This window comes from Vulpes lagopus, chromosome 6 (genome assembly GCF_018345385.1).
Source record: "Vulpes lagopus strain Blue_001 chromosome 6, ASM1834538v1, whole genome shotgun sequence".
Lineage (NCBI taxonomy): Eukaryota > Metazoa > Chordata > Mammalia > Carnivora > Canidae > Vulpes > Vulpes lagopus.
This window is the reverse complement of record NC_054829.1, coordinates 9,998,357-10,011,367: the sequence shown is the minus strand read 5'-3', so window position 1 is coordinate 10,011,367 and position 13,011 is coordinate 9,998,357. Positions and strand designations below refer to the sequence as shown.

The window sequence follows — 13,011 nt, the reverse complement described above, 5'->3', positions numbered from 1 at the left end:
AGAGAAGAGGAAGTGGAAGACCGGTATTGTGTCTGAAGGTCCCTGAGCAGAGACTGAAGGACAAAGACGGAAGATGTGTATTCCCAGCCTAGCCCCATGGAGAAAGTCTCCAGGAAGAATCAACCCTGGCGGGGTGCCTGGGTGGCTCAGGTGGTTAAGCCTTTGCCTTCAGCTCCGGTCATGGTCCCAGAGTATTGAGATCAAGCCCTATGTTGGGCTTCCTGCTCAGCAGGGAGCCTGCTTCTCCCTTCCCTCTGCCTTCCTGCCTGCTCATATTCTCTCTCTCTCTCTCTCTCTCTCTCTCTCTCTCTCTCAAATAAATAAATAAAATCTTAAAAGAAAAAAAAAAAAAGAATCAACCCTAGCTTTTGGCAGGAAAGACCTTTGAGTGATAGGAGCCCAAGCTTAGCTTAGGTGACAGGGTGGGATGAGAAGGGGAACGAATATTATCTCTTTACGGCTGGAGATGGGGCAGCTCTGAGCCCCCGTGTGAGCTAAAGGCTCTGGGAGCCACAGGGAGGCAGCCTCGTGGTCGGTGCTGGCAGCCCTGCAGGCCGAGGGGCTCTCAGGGGGTGTCACTCTGCACACAGCGGGCCTGGGGGGCTTAGCAAGAGGAGGAGGCCTGCAGGTTGGTATCTGAGCCCTTGCCATGCCCCTTGGGGATTCCCAGGTAAGATTCGAGCCTAGAGCTTTTCCACAGTGACTGGGGCAAAGGCAACCGTTCCTCCCAGCCTCACAGGGCACTCGGACAGTGAAGACGCCTCATACAGAATAAGACAGCAGGTGCACAGTGATGGCTGGGAGCCTCCACCCCTGCCCCCGCCCCTGCCACTCGCCTCCTGGGGTTGGAGACAGAGACTCAAGACATGAGGGGCTGAAGGAGTCACACGTCACACTGGAGCCTGGGGTGGGTCACTCTTTAATGGCATCTGGAAGGGACCTGACCCACAAGGCAGTTACTTTTGGGTGGGGTTCACCACCTTTCCCATGAAGAGGGGACTCTTGCTGTCTCTGTCGACGATGGTGATGAAGAAAGGCCTGTTGAAGTCGATACTGGGCGGCATGGACATGGGGATGGCTTCCAGAAAGGTGGCTCCTGCAGCTTCAGTCCCTTTCTCGTCGACGGTCAGCACGGCCTTGTGCAGCCCCTGTGGGGATGGAGCACAGCAGCCTGATCTGAGTGGGGTGCTCCCCTTCCCTGGCCTGGAAGCAGGGCCCAGGGAGGGGCTCACTCAGGCCTCTCTCCCTCCTGGCAGGTCCTTCCCCATCCACAGGCACACAGGCCTTCACCACCTTCCCAGGCCTCTCCTGACTCCACCGGCCGACCCTCACTCTCCTTCCTCACCAGCCTCCACCGCCTCCCGGGGAAGCAGCCACAGTCTCAGCAGGGAGACTTCCTTGCCCTTCGTCCCCATGGCTCCTGCCTCGGTTCCAGTTTCAGATGTCCAGTGCCCTGGGGCCCAGGACTCGGAGGGGGGCCTTCTCTGTGCCTGGTCCACACCAGCACTCAGATCCCAGCCGGCCATTGAGCTGTGGTTGTGTCTTTGGTCACCTGCAACTTTCCTGAATAAACGGCCTCCTTAGGTGAAATCCCTCGTTAACTCAGACTCAGTGGTTGGCCAATAGCTCCTGGTGTCACTGACACAGGGGACAAAAGTCCTTTGAAATCCCTGAGCCCAAGCCTGTCTTTGTAAATACGGGTCCATGGAAGCCCAAAGGAGGGAAGGCCCTGGCCAAAGATGACACAGAGGGTCAGTGACACAAGCACAGAGGAAATCCCCAAAATGCCAGAAGCTCTTGAGGCCACCTCCTCCAGGGTCACCTGCCCATACTCCTGTTTGAGTGGCTCCAACGGCCCTCCAGGGGGACCTCAGTCTGCAGGTGTGCTTGTGTCCCTCTGTCCCTTCCCCCAGACCCCCTGTGAGCTGTGTCCTTGGACACCCGGCGACAACCCACCTTGGACAGCATCAAGGGCCCTTCTTCAGTGATCCCAGAGAGGTCAGCCTCGGCGCTGAAGACCTTGGTGATGCCCATTTTGCTCAGGACGTTTTTCAGATCGTAGGTTCCAGAGATGGACAGTTTGGGCAAGCGCAAACTGGCAGACCTGTCAGGACGTTTGGGAAACAAAAGGGTTTCACACATTGAGTGCTTCATTTCTGGTTCTTTCTCCCGCTCAGCGGCCCCTCTCCCTGTCCACACGAGGACTGGGGTGTACGTGGGTTTATCCAATTTCTAGCTTCTCCAGCCCCTGGGGCCAGAGAAGCACAGGGGTGCGCTTGTCCTGTAAAGTCTCAGGCGCTGTGTCCCGCCTCCTCTGAGCAGCCCTCCAAGGCACTCCCTGGGGAGCCCTGAGCACACTGCCCTGCAGGGTCAGGTGCCCCCAGACCAGGACTTCTCTACTTCTCTGGGGGGAACGTCGGTGTGGTGCGGGTGCCTGGGGACATTTGCTCAGTGAGGCATGTGTGAGTGCAGGGGCTGAAAGCTCAGCTGTCCCCTCCTGAGGGGACAATGTGTGGGCCCCAGAAGGGTCTTCCAGAGTGAGGAGGAGGCTTGACGTGACCAGATCTGGGTTGTGCCCCACCTGGTTCTCCTTCCTCGACCTTGGTGCAAGGAGCACAGGGCTGGGGGCCAGGGCTGAGGGTAGGAGAGGTCTTCAAATGCTGTTTCAAGCATAACCTTATGCTCCTTGTATTTTCACATTCACTGGTGTGTGTGTGTCACTGGTATTATGCGTCCTTCCGGAGTAACTGTGTTCATTCTACTTGCAATGTCTTTGATTCCTTTTCCGTGTTCATGCACCTCATGCTTACGTGCAAGTGCGTTGTGGGGCACACACGATAGAGCACTCCCGGGGCTTGGGCGCCGCACGGCTACGAGCTGTGCACTAGTCCGGGCTGCAGGCTCTCGTGTCGCTTCACTCCGGGGACCTCATCAAACCGCCCCGGTCTAGTGACAGAGGAACCCACACCTTGCTCGAGGACCCCCCGAATGTGCAATGGGCCGCTGCTCTTCCAGCCGGGTCCCGGCGGGCCCTCCCTGTCTAGCCCTGGGCTCTCCGTCCTCTAACTCCACAGCCACGCTCCCCTTGCCCGCAGCCCATGTCCCCCTTCTCGGTTCCCCGGGGCAGGTGCTGGCCCTGGGACAGGGGAGGGGCAGTGCCCACTGGTGGGGCAGGGAGTCCCCCAGGAACAGGCCTGGAGCCCTGTGCCGCGTGAGTGACACAGGCCCGTGTCTGGAGCACAGGGTCAGGACAGTGGTGCGGCCCCCGGGGTGTGGGTCCACCCTCCTCCCCCGCCCCGGCCGGGCCTGCCGTGGCCGCTCCCGGGTCGTCCTCCAGTTTTAGGATCACCTGGCGTGTCTCTTTTCCAGGAACTTGGCCAGGACCTCCTTGGTCAGCTTGCTCTCCAGCTGCTGCATTTTGCCCTCGTCGGGCAGGATGAAGAAGGCAGTGGCGTTGCCCACGTACTCCATGAGCAGCACCCAGCTGGAGAGCGTGGCACAGTGCTGGATGTCGAACATGCCCAGGCGGCTCATCATGGGCACCTTGACCGTGGTGTGCTCATCCACGTGGAAGTCCTCCTCCGTGGTATGCTCCACCTCGAAAGGCTTCTCCCATTTGCCTGCAGAGAAGGGAGGGTAGGCATCAGCCGGAGGAGGGAGGAGGGTTGGATACGATGGTGGGATTAAGAAAAATAAGTGGGAAATATCAGAAAGGGAGACAGACATGAGAGACTCCTAACTCTGGGAAACGAACTAGGGGTGGGGGAAGGGGAGGTGGGCAGGGGGTGGGGGTGACTGGGTGATGGGCACTGAGGGGGGCACTTGATGGGATGAGCACTGGGTGTTATTCTGTATGTTGGCAAATTGAACACCAATAAAAAATAAATTGAAATTAAAAAAAAAAAAAAGAAGCCCTGAGCCTCCTGCCGAGATCCTTCTCTTTGAACCTGTTTGTAAAGCAGGTTCTGTAAAACCGGGGCTACGATGAATGGTCTACTGAAGGACTTTTTTGAGAATGATGCAAGACCAGAGTAGGATCCAGAATGCCTACACTATAGAGGCTAAGGGATGCCCATCTGGATGTGCAGAGCAAGCATTTTTATTTGTATTTTGTGCTCACTAATTTGAGGGCGACTTGGGAGATTTTAAGTGAAAATTATTGGCCTCAGTTCTATTGACCCTGACCACCTCCCCGTCCGAGTCCCCTGCCTCTTGTTTGTGGGAGGTTTTTGTCATTCAGGGAACCCCTCTCGCCCCCACTCCAAGGCTTTCTCTAGATCACTGTGCAGGACGCAGGTGCCTGGGCAGCTGCCCCCGACCCCCATGTCAAGAGAGCCCCCTGTCCGGGCAAGTCAGAGTGGGATGGTGGTCCGGGGACCCCTGCGCCCAACTCTCCCATTGGACAGAGAGGGACACTGAGGCTGGAGAGGGGCCAGACCCTCCAGAAGCTCCCCAGCAGAGCCAAGAGACCTGCCCACCCTCGCCCTGGGCTCTCCATCATCCTGTTGCCTCCAGAGCAAGGAGCCCGCACAGTGAAGGAGGCAGCCCTGGCCTTGCTCTTCCCTTCCCCACCCCAGCCCCTGTTCCTCTACCTCACAATGCCCTCTGGGGCCTCCCAGGCCCCCCACATGGCCATCCCTCAGGGAGGAGGCCAGGCTGGATTTCAAGGTCAGCTGAGCACCTGCTGTGTGAGCGTGAGATCCCGTGTTCCTTGTAAGGTGTTCAGTCCCCACAGAAACCTGACAACAAGGGCACTATCACGCTCCTATTGCAGAGAAGAAGCTGGAACCTCAAAGTGGTACAATGACTTGCCCACAGTCACGCAGCTAATAATCGGTAGAGGAAGGATTGGAACCAAAGCTGTCCCTCCTGCCACTGCATTGAGTTTGTCAGAGACATGATCTAAGCAACCTCATTCCCTCCCACATTCTGCTAAAGCTGCCTATTTTACCTCCCTCCTTGGTTGGGATTGGACAATGCACAGTAGGACATTAAAGGCTCTGAAAAGTCCTGCAGAGGCAATGACAATTTGGGGTGCCTGAGTGACTCAGTCAAGTATCTGCCTTCACTCAGGTCGTGATCTCAGGATCCTGGGATCAAGCCCTACATCGGGCTGCCTGCTTATAGGGGAGTCTGCTTCTCCCTCTCCCTCCGCCTGCCACTCCTCTTGCTTGTGCTCTCTTTCCTTCTCTCTCTCTGTCAGATAAATAAATAAAATCTTTTTTTTTTTAAATGATGATTTGACTTTCCAACCCATCATCACCTGACCTTAGGTGATCATGGAAAGTATGACGTGGCTGTGTGTGGGAAACTGAATAACACATGCAGAGACACACTGTCCTACTCATCCTGAACTACCATGGAAAGTTTCACAACTGGGTGTTTGAGAATATTTTTGGATGTTTTTGTGGGAAATAGCTCAGGCCGGTGTTGCAACCTCACCTTTAAAGAAAATGTAATTCACCAGAGCGAAAACTGTGTCTTCGTCAAGATCTTGGACCAAATCCACAATTTTTCCTTGGGTTCCCTTCTCTACATAATTGTTGATCTGTTTCTTGGCCTCTTCAGGGTGCCTGAAGTTGATGGAGAAGGCTTCTGAGTGGTACAGGTTCTTGACATCCTCTAAAAACTTATTCAGTAGCTTTATGGTGTCGTTGATGAACAGACCACTGCCGGTGGTCAGCTGCAGCTGGTTGTCTGGCTGGTTGAGGATGCTGAGGAGTTGATGGAAGCCTTGGTGGACTTCGCTCTCTGATCTCTCAGTGAGGTTGAAACCGAGGCCTTGCATGATCTGGGTGTGGGTGTCCCCCTTGGTGCCCAGAGAGAGCATAGCAAAGGCTGTAGCGATGCTCACGGGGGAGAAGAAGATGTTGGTGGTATTGGACTCTTGGGCCACCTGGCGGTACAAGCTGAAGGCAAAGTCAGCCAGGTTGGGGGCAATCTTGTGGCAGGCTGGCTGGTGCTCAGGATCATGGTGGGGTGCATCCGTCTCCTGGACAGCGTCTCCCTGGAGACCGTCAGCCAGGGATCCGGGTACCAGGCAGCACAGGCCTGCCAGCAGGAGGAGGCCCCAGGTGATGGAGGATGGCATTGTCCTGCAAGAGAGAGAGAGAGAAGGGGCACCATGCCCAGGTCAGGCCACACGGTGAGTCCCCCAGCCGCTGACTGTCACCATGTAGAACACAGAGTTTGCTGAACCTCTACTGTGCCCCGGCCCTGGCCAAACACTTTCCTACATCCTCATCACAGGACAGAACAGTAGCAAGGCCCTTGCAGGGCTCGCCACGTGCCGACCCCCGTTCTAGGCACTGCGCCGTCTCATCTCGTTGCCCTCTTGTGATGACCTATGACCTGGGACAGTTGTCCATTCACTGATGAGGAGACCGAAGGCCAGAGAGGTTTAAGCCACCTGCCCAAGGCCACAGAGCAGGAAAGTAGCAGGAGGAGAATCACAGACCCGGGCCATCTGGGTGGTGGGAGTTCACACTCTTGACGGCTGTACAACCACCTGCAGTGGCCCTTGCCCTGTGTGCAAGCGCCATGCCCCTGTTTTACATAAGGGGAAACTGAGGCACAATGAATATAAGAGACTGGTGCATGACTACCCAGGAATCAGACCAGATCAGGCTCAGGTAAGATTGGATATGGAAAGGGGACACTTCTACTGACTCCTCCTATTGAATGGACATGAGGCTGCGGCCCAGAGAGGGTAAGACCTGCCCAGGGACACACAGCCAGAGCACACGGAGCTGCAGGATTGTCCCCACTCACCAGTCGTGGTGAGACTTAGCCCCCAGCAGTTTCGTCTGCACGGAAGGGCATCCCCACATGCATCTGCGGCCTCAGCCACACGAATGGGCTGCAGACCCTGCAGTCAGCTTACCGGCTCATTCTTGTCACCACCTCTGTCCCAGTTCTGGGGCTGGCAGTGGTGTGGGCAGCAGAGATAATTGATTCCTCTAGTATATTGGGGGTTGTGTGATTGTGTGTAGGGGGCGCGGTGTGGAAGTCGAAAAACATCTCTTTTCTTCAGATAGTCCTGCGTTCTGATGTGGCCTCTGTCACTAGCAGCCACGCGACCCCGGACAAGCTACTTGGTCTCCCTGGTTCTCATTTTCCCTCATATAGAAAGTGAGGATATGGGGAGAATTTCATGAAATAGGTCCATATGCCAGACCTTACACTTATGGGCTCTAGGGGCTGGTGGGGGTTGCAAAGCAGAAGCCCGCGGTGGGCAGGCAGGGGAGGGACGTGTGTTCCATGGCTCGGGGTGGGAGGGATGCAAGAGGGAGCAGCAAGGCTGGTGGCTGAACCAGCTAGAGCAGGCAGGTCATAGTCTGTGTCACCCATAGCACCACAGAGCCCGCCCTGGTGCTCAGAGCTCCCTCTACTCCAGGGGTGCGCCTGCCAGGGGCCACCAGTCGGCACCCCCTAGGTACAACCTGCTCCCCTGCACAGATGGAGAAACTGAGACCCGAGCATTGGAGAGTGAGCCCGCAGCCGCGTGGTGAGCTGTTTCTCACGTAGCTAAACTCGTCATTTTAGTAAAACACAAGGACAAAGGAATCCTTGCATTTGGAATTAGAAAACCCGAGGGGAAGAAGCCAGAAATAAGTCTATCCTTGCAGACTTTTAAAAGTTTCTTCTGAATAAGACAAGATGAAGCACAAAACTGGTCTGTCTTTGCCACCCTGGCCTTCGTGCCTCTAAACGATCCAAACATGACACACCACACGTTGCGTAATACATGTTTATCTTTTTCTGAGACTAGCCAGTGGGTTCAGAGCAGTCAGTGTTCACACTGGCTCTGTATGTTCCCATGTCCCTAGGCCTCTCCTCGCTTCCCCGCTGTGTTTGGCACCGGCCTCTGTGGTTTGCAGAAACCCCTCAGTTTTGCAGGGCTCAGAGATCATGAGGCCAAGATTTGGGTCTCTGCAAATGGCCCTCTGGTGGGGCCACCTTGGCCGTGGGCAAGCATCTTCTTGTCCAGGGACCTGGTCCCCCCAGCTGTAGAAGTCGAGGTAGGGGAGGACCCCAGTGAATTTCCCCTGCACTAATGTTGGATTCTCAGTTAGAAGGTATCTGGGTTTGATGGAGCAAGATAGATGGAGACTTCCTGTTGGGGGTTGGGCAGTGGGGTGAGGTGCCCCCCCTCTCCGAGGGCTGCTGGCCTGGGCTGAGCTGGGGAGGGGCCACATCCATCTCTGTGGATGTAACATCCTTCTTTTTACAGTAAAAAGTCTGAAGCCAGGGAGGGTGAGGGCCTTGTCAAGGCCACACAGCAAATCGGTGACAAAGTGGGGAGCAACTCTTGGCTTTCCTGCCACTTGAACTGCAAGCGTTCCAGAGACAGCCAAGTCCTCTGGTCCCAGACTCTGTGAATGTCAGAACTGGGCCCCGAGGGACCCTCACATTGGGCTTGAGCCCCCGCTGGCTTCCTCTGGCCTCACAATTATTCTGTACAACTTCAGGTCCCCCATGCCCTTCTATCACAGGCAGCACCGCACCCTGCACCCCCTGAAGCCTAATGCTCTGGAAGGCAGCGGGAATTGATAAAGTAGACAAGGAAACACCCGGAGGTGTACAGACCAAGGGTTAAGCCCAAAGGGTGAAGGTGTCGTGGTGACATTGCCGGGGTCCAGGGCAGGTGGGAGGAGCGCAGGAGGCAAGCCATCCCTTTACCTAGCCGAATTCTAATTTCCACCTGTGAGCATAAAATGAATGATCCGGAGTGAGCCAGCAGGGTCCGGGAAGGCCACAGGGGCGTCAACGCCCTGCTAAAACCTGGCACTGAATAAACCCCGGCGTGACCCAGCCCTGCTGCGGACGGGCAAGTAGCCCTGGGCGAGTGACTTCACTCCCTGGAGTCTTGGCTTCCCGACTGCAGAGGAAAGAACCCCTCACAGGGCAGATGTGAGGGACGAGCAAGGCCATGGGTGGGCGGGCACCTGCCAGGTGTGGAAGCTCTCTCCCTACCTGTGCACAGGTGGGGTTCGTGGGTAGAAATTGGCAGATCTCTTCCTGGCCAGTCGCCACATTGCAAGGACCAGAGAGGCAGCCCCTGCTCAGCCATGAACAGCCTCTTGAGTCTGGAGAATTAGAATTCGATTCTCCGAGTGTGTATTTATTGCCTCTTTGCTGCGAACCCCGTGCTGAGCCAACACCAGCGTCACTGTCACGGTTGTCACACCCCGTAAACACCAGGTGTTTTGCGTGCCCCGTCTCATCTAATGCCCCCTCAATGCTTACCCTGTGGAGCGGGACTGGCCATCAGCCCCATTTTATAAATGGAGAAATGGAAGCTGCCAGAAGTTGAGCAACTTACTGAAAACCACCCACCTGGTTGCTTACGGGTCTGGGATTTAATCCCAGGCATTTTGATTTCAGAGCTTTGCATTTACAAAGGCGAAGCCAGAGACCTCGAAATAGAAAACGCTCGAAAGTGGTCAGGCTAAATGCAGAGGGCAGCATCCCGGGTGGGCTCAAGCCAGCAGCTCTGGGGCCCGAATGCCTGAGTACAATTCCACAGCAGCATGTGACCTTGGACAGGTTAATTGACCTCTCTGAACCTCTGTCTCCTGGAGATGACAAGGGTGAGCTTCCTCACAGAGCTATTGTGCAAATCAAATATGTACAAAGTTCCGAGAAATGCTTGACCACAATCAGCTGTCAGGGAGGCTTAGCTGTTATCAATGGTTACGTATCTTTTGGAGCGCCACTGGGAGTCTGGAGGCCTTGGCTTGGATCGTCTTGGAGCCCCCATCTCCAAGAACGGATAACAGAAAAAACTGTGTCCTTCCCAGAGATCAAGGCTGGGGGCGGGGTTGGGGTGAGGGGAAAGAGGGCAAGGGTTGCCTACAGTTTGTCCAAGGGGACAGAGAGGTTGAGCCGTGGTTCAGGGTCACCCAGCATCAGAAGCCTCAAGGCCAGCCTGGCTCGGTTTCTCCCATTCCCCAGCTGGCTCCTAAGACCCCAGAGAATTATGCTGGCAGGAGGAAGAGGTTTGGGAGCATGAGTTCTGGAGCTAGGTGACCCCAGTTGGGATCCTGGCCAGTGTGTACTGTGGGGCAAGTTAGGAGCGTCTCTTTCTGATTTCTTTAATCTGTAAAATGGGAACACCCTAGGCAACCCCCTCAGAAGGTGGGTGCGAGGCTTCAGTGCTGACCGCACCTGAGGAGCTCAGCAGCCCGCTGGCTACAGTGAGGCCTCAGGAGCACAGCTGAAAGCCCCAAGGACGGGGCCCACCTCTAGGGTTTCTCCTCTTCCACCGCGCATGGGGGTCTCAGAGACCCACTGAGCACAGGCTGGGGCCAGCATGGTTCTGTTCTGGGAGCATCTGCAGAAGACGGAGGCCCGATGAGTGGCTGGAACTCTGGGCTCTGGTGCCACCTGGCTTCCCCACAAGGTCCCTATGGGAGCCTGGGCTCCCCACTGTCCCTCTCTGGGCCTTATCATTCTCTCCCGTAGAAGGGGAAAAAGATACGCACCTGAGCACGGGGAAGGTGGCAAGGCTAGCAGGTGACAACCCACAGGAAGGGCACAGGAGCTGTGCCAACAGAGGCCTGCTCCCTCCTGGGGTCCCCACCTCCACACTGTGCCCAGACGTCTGGTGCATCCACCAGGAGGTACTGGGGAGGCCCTGCAGGGACCTCCAGGGCTGCTGTTGCCATGACAACAGGGGGTCCAGCCTCCTCCTGTCCCCTCACCTGTTCCATCCTCCCTGCCTCCAGGGGCTCTCCCCAGGGGAAGGCATACTTACAGTTTACTGTCCCAGGCCGGGGCCGGTGACCAAGGCTAAGGAGACAGAGCCCCGTTCGAGTTCGTATTTAAGCTGTGGACCCGCAGGGACGACGGGGGTGGTTGCTGGTGAATATTAACCAAAGTCACTCCGGTTATCGGAGGAGCAAACAGGGACTAAGTCCATAGGCCAGCGCCGAGCTGCCCACCCGCCTGCCCGTCTGCGCCCGGCCCTCTGTCCAGCTCACCAAAGGGATCATTGTGCCCAGCTCATAAACCGCGGCGTCCTGCACCCGCGGACGGGTGGCATGACTCACACACTCTCTGCGACAGCAGCCTGCCCTCCCCCTGGGGGGCTCTCAGTGGCTGCTCCAGCAAAGGCTACCCCTTGCTGAGCACCCCCCTGAGACCCCGGGAGGGGGCAGGGAATGTAAAGCTCCTTTGGCAGGCAAGGAAACCCAGGATGCTCATTCATAGTCACCAAGCTGGCCCCAGATTCAGACTCTCTCGATTTTCCAGAGGAGAAAATGGGCCACGGGCAGTGCTGACACAGCTCCTCTGGGCTGGCACGCGGAGGCCGGGGGGCAGAGGGCAAATCTGTAAGCAGGGCTGTGTGAGCTCAGGCGAGCTGCTTCACCTTTCTGAACCAGGAGGTGGTCTTGTCCGCATCGGAGGGGGTTGGAAGTCCCGCTCCCTGGCACAGTTGTCAGCGATGTACCCAATGACCTCCCTGAAGTGCGGGGCGTGCAGTGGGCTCTTAATTTGGGCTGCTCAGCCCTGCTCTCTGGGCTTCTCTGGGCAGGACGGGGCTGCATTCCTGGCGAGCCTCAGCCTGTTACTGCTCCCAGCAGAGGCATGCGATGCGCATGTTGCTTGAATTTTCCTGGGAATGCGGCCCTGTTCTGGGGCTGCTGCAGGTACCCCCCCCCCACACCGGCTCAGGGGCACTGGTGGTGGGGGAGGTGGTGGTACAGGGTTGAGATTGACGGAGATCTCTTTAAAAACGCCCCCTCTGTGCACCCTGGCACCTGCCTGGCGCATAGTAGGCACTCTATAGACACTTAGTGGGGTGGCCAAGTGCTTTTTTTTGTCCCTCCTCTCATTCCCCTGGTCCCAAATGTGGGACCGTGCCAAGGGAACGATCTGCAGCTTCTTCGGACATGTAGGCTCAGACCTGAGAACCCAGCTCCCCTCTTCACTGACTGTGAGATCTCAGACAAGCGGTTTCAGAACCCCGTGCCTCAGTTTCCCCACCTCTAAAACGAGGATTGCAACGGTGCTCCCCTCGTCAGGTTGCCGTGAAGATTCAATGCTGAAGTCCCAGGTTAGCTCAGAGCCTGGTGTCGGGTGTGTGCAGGGAGCCCTTTACGGTGTTGCCCTACCTGTGCCAGCGGGTCCCCCTGGTGTCACTGGGGGAGGGGGCATTCCAGGAATTTCCCTGGTGTCACTGGGGGAGGGGGCATTCCAGGAATTTCCCCCAGGCTTCTCCCATTCGTACTCTCAGTGACCCTGCGAGGGGAGTACGTGCGGCCCACCGCCATGCAGGAGCAGGGACGAGCTCAGAGCGGGGAGGACCCCCACTCCCATCCTGACCGCCCTAGTTCCACAATCTGGCTTCAGGCTCTTTCCCCTCAGTTGGCTGAATGGGCTTCTCCTCACGGGGGCTCTATGTCTCAGCGGCTCAGAGAGCTCGGCCTGGCCTCCGTACCTCCTGGCCATTTCTTCCTCTCCCCATGCCTCAGTGTTTCCATCTGTACAATGGCCTCCCTCTGAACCCAGCTGCCCCTCCCACCTCCTGCAGTGGATGGGCAATGCCAAGTGGTCCACCCTCCACGCTGTTGCCAAGCTTGGCTCCCTCAGCCCGGTGCCCTCAGGGCTGGTGGGAGGGCAGTGCCCTATGCCCCTCTACCTCCAATCCTTGTGCTGCGGTGGCCTCCACACCTCCTACGGCAGCCTCGCCTCCTCCTCCTCCTCCTCCTCCTCCTCTTCCTCTGGGACTCTGTGTGCACCCTGAGCAGTGCAAGGTCTCTGCCAGCCTTGGAGGAAGGAGGCTCTGGGTGTCAGAGGCAGCAGGTCCGGGAGGGGCGGGGAACTGGAACAGGAAGCCGCCTTGCACAAAGCTGTGGGTAGCCAGGCGGGTGCCAGCCGGCCCTTCCTGGTCCAGGCAGTCCTGCCTGTCATCTGCTATTCTAGTTGTGTCCACCCTGACGAGTCACCCAGGTCCTCTGAGCTTCTGTAAGAGGGAGGGTCACATTGGGCTCACAGGGCTAGTGC

General features: G+C 57.1%; 1 protein-coding gene across 2 annotated transcripts; it reads right to left on the bottom strand.

Annotated features, from left to right (window-relative positions):
* Nucleotides 1–901: 901 nt before the first annotated feature.
* On the bottom strand, nt 902–12,786 carry LOC121493589 (alpha-1-antitrypsin-like). Of its 2 annotated transcripts, none has more exons than XM_041759589.1 (5): nt 12,647–12,786; nt 5,443–6,095; nt 3,350–3,620; nt 1,957–2,104; nt 902–1,148 (listed from the first exon to the last, which is right to left on the bottom strand). In XM_041759589.1, the coding sequence occupies exons 2-5, from the start codon at nt 6,089–6,091 to the stop codon at nt 957–959; spliced, it is 1,260 nt and encodes a 419-aa protein (XP_041615523.1). In that variant the 5' UTR covers nt 6,092–6,095; nt 12,647–12,786; the 3' UTR covers nt 902–956. The 2 variants fall into 2 exon arrangements, with proteins under 2 accessions (XP_041615523.1, XP_041615522.1); XM_041759588.1 differs by lacking the exon at nt 12,647–12,786 and adding an exon at nt 10,760–10,882.
* Nucleotides 12,787–13,011: the final 225 nt, after the last annotated feature.

Excerpts from the sequence above, each read along its gene's own strand:
- LOC121493589 (XM_041759589.1), bottom strand. The coding sequence starts at position 6,091 with ATGCCATCCTCCATCACCTGGGGCCTCCTCCTGCTGGCAGGCCTGTGC. Across the intron at positions 2,105-3,349 it reads CTGGAAAAGAGACACGCCAG|GTCTGCCAGTTTGCGCTTGC; the intron begins GTGATCCTAAAA and ends ACGTCCTGACAG. Across the intron at positions 1,149-1,956 it reads GGCCCTTGATGCTGTCCAAG|GGGCTGCACAAGGCCGTGCT; the intron begins GTGGGTTGTCGC and ends CCATCCCCACAG.